Here is an 8,291-nt window from a genome sequence, read left to right as displayed (position 1 = left end):
TAGGAGCTATTATGGAAAAGATACCAGACGCAGATAAGTAGATGGAGCCTTACCATTGTTAGTGGTGGTACCACTAAGATTAATTCTTTCTGTGATCATAATGGGAAAAGAAATGGTCTTTTCACACTGATACAAGAAAATACGTCAGTTGTCCATAATGTTTGATAAATTTCAACATTAGAAGTTCTCTAAGTACTGAAGGTTTTTTCTAGGGAACTTAAAATTTTGTCATTTAAATGATTATGTTATACAAGCAGAATAACTTTCACCTGAAAAGGAATGAAGCCAAAACATTAAAAAAAAATGTTTAATTTCCTTTCAAATGTGTGTTGAATTCAATACAAATTATTAAAGCATTTTTCTAGGTCAAAAGAACCAATGTTACATTTAGAAGGCAAATGGCTGCAAAAAAATATAAGCTATGCTCTACTTTATTTTTAAAAAGTAACTCAAGATCTTATTCTATGTTTAATTGTTGTAATAATGATGTCTTCTTTACAGACAAAGATACTACAACAAAATAATGGCACAATAAAGGAATTTTTGTTGTTTTTTCTCTTTGTAATATCTTCATATACCAGTAAAAAATAAACTCTTTAATAAATAAATATATAATAAATATTTGAAAATTGAAAATGTATAAATAGGTCCATCCTTTAAAAAAAATGTTCCATCTTGGTGTGGCATGTTTCATAGTCCACGTTACACCCAGGTTTTTTACATAGAATTTTTTACATAACCTGCAAAATCCTTCAAGGTCCTTAAAATATATGTAGCAGTAATCCTGGCCAACCATGTCAATCCATTTCTTCAACATGAAGTATCTATTTTTAATGTAACTTTTAAAGTAAACATAATCCAGAGAGGTGAGGCACCAGAGCAGCAAACTAGGTAGGATTCCCATTATCCATGTCTTTGAGATTTTCAGCTTCAATCTACCATTAAGGACTGAGCCAGTGTACGTAAGGGAACTTAATCCACTTATAAAGAGAGATCTTGAGCTATGTCCAGCCAAGTTTTTTTGTTTGTTCCTAATATTCTTTCCAAATTCACTCTCTGAGTGGAAAATAGGCTCTGAAACATTCTGAATGTCTTCCTGGGTTATTATTTTACTCTGGGAACTATAATAAGAAAAAATGTTGCAGTTTGGTTCTTCAGTAAAGACACGATCACACTCTAAGTGTATATTAGTATGTCCTTATACAATGCAGGAACTCTTTCTGGATCCACTGGTCTAGGCAGGAAATGCGTAAACTTCTGATGTCTTTTGGACCTGGCACCATCTCTTGGAGTTCCGTCTTTGTTAAGTGCCACAAAATACCTGCGGCCAGTGTCTCCGTGTTTATATATGTTGGATGAATAGGTATTATACCAGTTCTCTTCAAATTGCTCCCTAAAGATGCATTCAGAAGTCAGTTTCTCCTAAAAGAGAGAAGATAACTGTCATTTAAAAAAAGCAAAAAACCTTTGAAAATATTTTTTTAGAAAAATCTCAACTCTGTCTTTTTAGTTCTTTGCCTATAATTATATCCTTGCCAAGGAAGGAGAAAGATTGAATTGTTTTTACTTTATTTTGCTTTAGTTCTTATGTAACTTGGAATTCTTTCTCCCAGCAGTTCAATTCAAAGAACTTTGTTTCATGTTAATTCTCAATTTTATTTTCAAATACTTAAAAAAATATTCTGAACTTTCTCATGCTCCATTTTATTTCCCTCCTAATACTATCGCCAACAAAGAGGCCTGTAGTTTATGTTGTTCCATCATTAGATGCCAAAGTTCTACGTAGAAAATCTCTACCACATCTTGAAACACTTCAAGATCTTGCTAACATCCAATTCCCAATTTCAGATCATCCCTCCAAACCATATATATTCGCTTTATGAATTTATTAATTTATTGTTTGTTGATACATTCCCCATGACTAACTTTGATCTGGATGTTACTTTTAGGTAAATGCAGGAAAAGCCCAGTGACTTCTTGTCTCTTCAAGATGGACTGTATATTATCCTAAGAGATGGACCACAGTTGATTCTTTTAATACAACATATACACGAAAAAGGAAAATTATGTGCATGTTTTTCTCCTTCAATTGTAATTCTACTCTTGTGGTTATTACACATGTAGTATTTCTCTTCTGAACAGACAGCCTGGAAAGAGCAAGGTTTGCTCTTACGAAGGACAGAAATAAGTGGGATGCCACTTACTGAAATATTATAACCAATTTTTTCTGTGTATATGGAGTTTCTAACTGAACATGTGGTCTCAGTTGAGATTTTAAGGGAAAAAAGGTACTAGACAGTGCCATCAGCTAAATCATAGAGTAAATTGTCTTTGTAACTTGTTAGAGACTTTGACTTTAAGAAGTGATTTTGGCTTGGCCAGTGTTGCTCAATGGTTGAGCACCAACCATTGAGCCAGGAGGTCATGGTTTAATTCCTGGTCAGGGCACATGCCCACGCTGTGGGCTCCATTGCCAGTGGGGGACATGCCAAAGGCAGCCAATCAATGATTCTCTCATCATTGATGTGTCTATCTCTCTCTCCCTCTCCCTTCCTCTCTGAAATCAATAAAAACATATTTTAAAAAATAAAACAAAGATAGCAAGTGATATATACTTAGCTATAGAGGATGATAATGAGTAGAAAATTTTTACATTAAATGAATGTAAAAGCAAAAAGAATCTAACATGGCAGAAAGAAAATGCTCTCATTTTCTTTATCTCTGGTGGGAATGACCAAAATATGAAGAAAAGTAAAAAGACCTAAGATAATGGGCAGGAAAGCCTAGTGAGCTGAAAGCAATAAGGGTTTAAGCTTTGGAAAATAAAACTGAGCTACTATACTAGTGCTCAGATACATAGTAACATATTAGAATATAAAATTCTAATTTGTACATAAATATATTTCTTCTAAATTGCATTAGTAGATATTTTACTTACAAAATGGATAGTCATTGTTTTATGAATTACATAATTTTTAAAAATACGTACTGATCCGTAGAGTTCTCCTTTGTCATTCATTCCAAGGTAGAGACCACTGTCCACACCTCTAATACTGACCAGTCCCACTGCCACACTGATGAATTCCAGGATACCTAAATTCATAAAGAAAATAATGATTTGTATTTATTAATGAACATATGACTAATAAAAATCTTCCAAACAGCAGTAGACCAATGTTGCTAAATATAAATATAATGATGTACGTGATAGTCTTATGTAAACTGAAAAGTGCTGTACAACTGACTTATTCTGATGGCCCTCCCATTTTATAGATGGGAAAAAAACTAAAAAGAAAATAATCTCATCATTGTATAATGTTAAGGGTATAACACCTTAAACCAGACTGGCCTGGGTTTGAATGCCAGTTCAGGAATTCACTGGCCATTTGAACTATGCAAATCATTTGTCTTCTTTGAACTTCAGTTTCCTCATATGCAAATTGAGGGAAATGCCTCCCTACAAGAGAGAGGTAAGAACTAGCACACACATTAGGCATTCTACAAATGGAAGCTATTGTGATCATAAATTACTATATAATAGAGGTGTTCTTAGCTCTCTGTGATCTCATTAGTTAATTATAACCATGTTCTATTAATTATGCTTTTGTGGTTTTGTTGTTGTTGTTGTTGTTGTTGTTGTTGTTGTTTTGCTTACTATGAGTCAAGTCAATGTTTTTCTAGCTGCAACCAGTATAACTTATATGGGTATGTTGGTATTTTATAGTTTATTGAGAATCTTCTATTTACATTTTCTATCTGGTCCTCAAAAACAGTCCTCTAGCATAGATATGGAGATATTATCATCCCATTTACATATAAAGAAACTGAGGCTCAAGGAGGTTTACTGACTTGCCTAAGGACATGACATTTGTAATTAATAGAACCCATACTTGAACTCACACTTCTGAACCTTAATCCAATGCTTCTACTTCAGGACACTGTTTCTTGAATATAATACAGTAGTCTCAAACTTTGTAGATTATATAATATGCTATTTTCTGTCACATGATTTTTAAAAGTAAATTTTATAGTTCAAAGAAATAAAAAACACTTTATAATTCATTAAATGTGATAGCCAAATACCAAGAATTTAGCATGCAAATCAATTTTCTATTAATAACTTTCTAGAATTACTTTCATTTACCAGAAGGTAAACTAGTCTTAAAAACTCTCCACTTAATACACTAAAATACCATAGTAAAGAAAAACAACAACAAAACCCCACAAAACTTAATGTTTATGTCTGCAACATGCTTTTTCTAACCTTTGGACTAATGTCTTTGTCTTGTTCTTCCTCTTAGATTTTGCTGGAAAAGTATATAGACATACTTTCTGTACTTGGAACTTCCTTCCTCAATAGCTTTCTACCTTTACCCATTCACCCCCTCTTAAGCTCTACAAACAGTGTAAATGTGCACCATGTAGCCTGAGTCTTGCTTTCAAGTCATTTTTTTATTATTGTGCAAGTTTCTATTTGGACACATGATATTCCCAAGTCCAAGGGACAGTACAAAATCTAGTTATTTGCCTATACGGAGGGCTCTACTCTGTCCCTCTAGAGCCTACTTCATTCTTTGGCAAAAATGCAGATTCTTAAGCTTTAATGTAGATTCTTAAGAGCCCAAAATGAATGTTTTCAAACTATTAGAAGATCATGTAGAATACTAGAGCTACCAAGGATTTTACAGCAACAATACATTACTTAATAGTCTATAAGTGGCTTAAAAGAGTCAGTGTCCCTAAGGCAGAGAGAAGAGAAGATATATCAGGAAGACGCAGACTCCATAGAACAGCTATTATAATGACAACTTTAGAGGTAGGGAGTAAATGGCAATTAAATTTGCTGTCAGGCTCATTAATGATGGATTCATATTAGAAATAAAAATATCAGGCCAAATCATGTTGGTAGAAGTAGACATGTTAATGAAATTTCATCCAGGATACACTTACAAATGTGTAATTATTGAAGTTGTATTGAATGTTAAATTTACATTGAAAAGGATACTCTGGCTCACATGTAACTTAATTTTCTTTAAGTGTCTGCTTTACATTAAGATGCTCCTGTCTTTCAAAGAACAGGAACTGATTAACTGATTAGGATGCATAATAGAGCCAGTTTTCAAATCCAATAAAATGTTTCATTTGCATATAGACCAATTATATAACAGATCTTATATTCATTATATTCATTTTTCTTGCAAAACTAAAACCACCTATACTTTAATTCTCATCTTAAGATATTGCTATCTTGTCAAAAATATGAAATTGTGGAAAGATAAAAATTACACATATTCTTAGAATAATTCTATTAGATAGTTTCAACTTTATTAAATAACATCCAAAACTTCATACATAACCAGGTATAAATAATTTTGTAATGGCTCATAGGGTTGATGGGAAAAGGGATATGTGTGGGTTTTTTTGTGTGTTCCTCTTAAAGATTTTAGCCACACTTTTTAATTCTGATCCTTTTTCTCCTCAAGGAAATAGTATACCACATAGTAATTTGTAGTCATTAGATTCTTAAATGAGATCTGACAAGTCTTTTTTTATTTATAATATGAGGTGGCAACTAAGCTAATTCCTTCACAAAGAGTAGACATGAAAAACTTTCCTTAAGAGGTAATCACAGATTTTAGATAGATTTTCTAATGCCCAGTGTCCCATAAAAAGACTTGGAGGTACTTTGTCTTTCTGGTATCATTTTCAAAGCCAGCCTTCTTTAAAATCATAATAAACAGGTGAGTCAACCCACAATGCAACCACATCAGACAAATCTATGGAAAATAGGGGAGAATAAAGGAAAAGCCTCTAAAGAAATATGTTTGATCTCAGTTAAGCTCTTTTTAAAGTAATGATTCCATGTTTAGGTATTAGGTAAACTACTACTGTGCAGAGAAACTCTATTATAAGTATAGAGCTAACTCCAATAGGAAATTATTTTAACCTCACTGGGACCTTTCTGTCTATTGATGTGGTTTTGCAATTTTACAATCCAGAATTCTGATTTTTTTACTTAATTGTGACCAAATCAGTATAAATTATCAAACATGTTAATTTACTTTAACATCTGAAATATCCAATCTTAAGCTTTTTCAAAATTAGTTTTTTGATGACACAGAAATGAGTTCTTAAAAAATGTAGCAAAATAATTTCATAATTAGGAATTAAAACCCTAGGAAAAGAAGGCAAGTAGAGAAAGAAACATATAAAATTATACATGCTAAACATAAGTTTCTTCTCACCTACACTCCTTTGTAGTAAATTATGATGTCTTAGCTATCAGAGGCCACTAGGAGGCACTGTAATGCATTGTAGAGTCTGTTCATTCTAGGCTACCAGACCAATCTGGTTATCTTCTCTTTGTGACAGTAAATATTTTATTCTGATAAGCAGCCTCCCACCATAGAGTGACAAACGAGCACAAAAATCAGTCAAAGTCATATTTTTGCAATTACTAAAGAATTATTCAAAAACTTAGCAAAAAAATTGCCGTAAGATAGTAATTCTGATATGCAATCTTCATTTCTTAAGGAATGGATTTAAATACCAGTTTAATGAGTGTTATCAAGTCTACAAATATTTACTCAAAGAAGCAACTCTTGTCGTTGGGGAGATTACATGAATTGCAAGTGTTCCCAAGGCTACATTATGTATCGGAGGGGGAAGTCCGAATATTACCTAAGCTTAGCTTCCACCTGCTCTACTTATAAGCCTTAATACATTTGTGTTCATTTCTAAATCTCCTGGTAGCTGCAGGATTTTTCTGTCATGGATGAAGTGCAGTAATTCTTAGAGGTGAGAGAGCTGAGCCACCTGGTGTCAGCAAAGTTCGTGAGAATCAGAATCTCAGACTCTTCCATTTAGAAACCACTTTCCAAAAGTGACCCCAAGGTTGGCCACTAGTTCATGACACGTTTGACTCATAGTCACTGGGAATTCGGAAGAGATCAGTGGGAGCTGCAAACATATGGGTTTTAAAAAGTTAATTTTCTAGGCCTTTGAGTGCTACCAAATGACCACCCCATGCTCATTTCTACATTGAGAGTGACAAACGACACTCAGTCCAAGATTTCCACTTCTCCAAAGTTTTAATGAGTACTATGGGCCAAAAAGGGAATGAGAGTAAAACAAGGAGGTGAGAACAAGATAAGAGAAGGCCATTTAGAGAAGAGATTCTCAGAGAATCCTACAGTGCTGAGGAAGGTGAGGGAAACCTGATCCCGTGTTGGGCCCTTCACATTGCTGCTGACCAGTAAATGGTATCTTTGAGAGAAAAAACAACAACAGTGAATCTCTCCAATGATATCCCAAATTTGATGATCAAACCCTTTGAGAGTGCTAGGCAGTTAACTCTAATATGATGAACAGTTCTGCAATGGGGGAAAGATCCCGGGGAGTCAGAACCTGAAAGCGTCTTAAAGCGATCACCTATCCAATCCCATCCTTGTACAGTCAAGAAAACTACGGCTCAAACTGGTGAGGGCACTTGCTGGTTGGGGAGGAATTAACAGCAGAGACGTTATGATTTCCCAGTCTAGTGACTTAAGGATCTGCCTTCACAATCGCCCACTTGTTTCTTTCCTTTAACCCCTGCGGCTCCCAGCGCCGCTGGAGGTATTCTGAAACCCGTCCCTAGGTGTTCCCACCCATATCTTCTTTCGCTTCCCCATTTCCTCTTACGTGCGGCCAACACCAAGATCTTTGCTTTGGGGTTTCCAGTTTGTAAAGAGGAGCCTAGCTGAAGGACTGGGCATGCTCAGTAGCCATAGTTTTTTTCTTCTTCTTCTTCTCACCCAAATAGCACTTTAAACGCGCAGAGGACTGCTGCCAGGTGAGCCTGACAGGAGCGACGGTGCCCACGGAAAGTCCACCTGCTGCCTCTGCAGGTGGACACTCGCTGTGCTCTAGGTGGGCAGGTAAATGCTCGCATCCCACACAAGAACAGAGCAGCCCTGAATGCGTAACTGTAGGGTGTGTTTAAAGAAGCGAATGCTTCCTGTTATTATTTTTTGCTGATAAAACGGTAAGGGGGGGGGGTGGTGGAACGTGACAGGAAGTGGGAGGAAATAGTATGGGGATTTTAAAAACAAAAACAAACAACTGCCTGCGAGGTAGGCGGTGCGAGGGAGAGCCCAGGCAGCAGAAGGGCTGGGAGTAAAGCGCGCGCGGAGCCCCCCCCCCCCCCCTTTTTTTCCTCCCGGCCCGGGTTCCGGAGGCGCGGGTCCTACCTCAAAAGAGGGTCAGGCCTCGGGGGCCCCGCGGAGCTCCCTGGGGGGGCGGGCCGGCGG

The 8,291-nt window shown here is 35.9% G+C and overlaps 1 protein-coding gene across 1 annotated transcript in view; it reads right to left on the bottom strand.

Moving 5' to 3' along the window:
* Positions 1–934: 934 nt before the first annotated feature.
* The window catches only part of FGF20 (fibroblast growth factor 20), a 10,965-nt gene continuing 3,608 nt past the window's right edge, over positions 935–8,291 (bottom strand). Inside the window, exons 2-3 of the mRNA XM_006097426.3 lie at positions 2,990–3,093; positions 935–1,422 (exon numbers count right to left, since the gene is read on the bottom strand). Coding sequence (XP_006097488.1) covers positions 1,177–1,422; positions 2,990–3,093 — 350 coding nt within the window. The 3' untranslated portion in view covers positions 935–1,176. The remainder of the gene's footprint in view (positions 1,423–2,989; positions 3,094–8,291) is intronic.

This window comes from Myotis lucifugus, unplaced genomic scaffold (genome assembly GCF_000147115.1).
Source record: "Myotis lucifugus unplaced genomic scaffold, Myoluc2.0 scaffold_201, whole genome shotgun sequence".
NCBI classification, from domain to species: Eukaryota; Metazoa; Chordata; class Mammalia; order Chiroptera; family Vespertilionidae; genus Myotis; species Myotis lucifugus.
The sequence above is the reverse complement of the archived record's forward strand: the minus strand, read 5'-3'. Positions and strand labels throughout refer to the sequence as shown.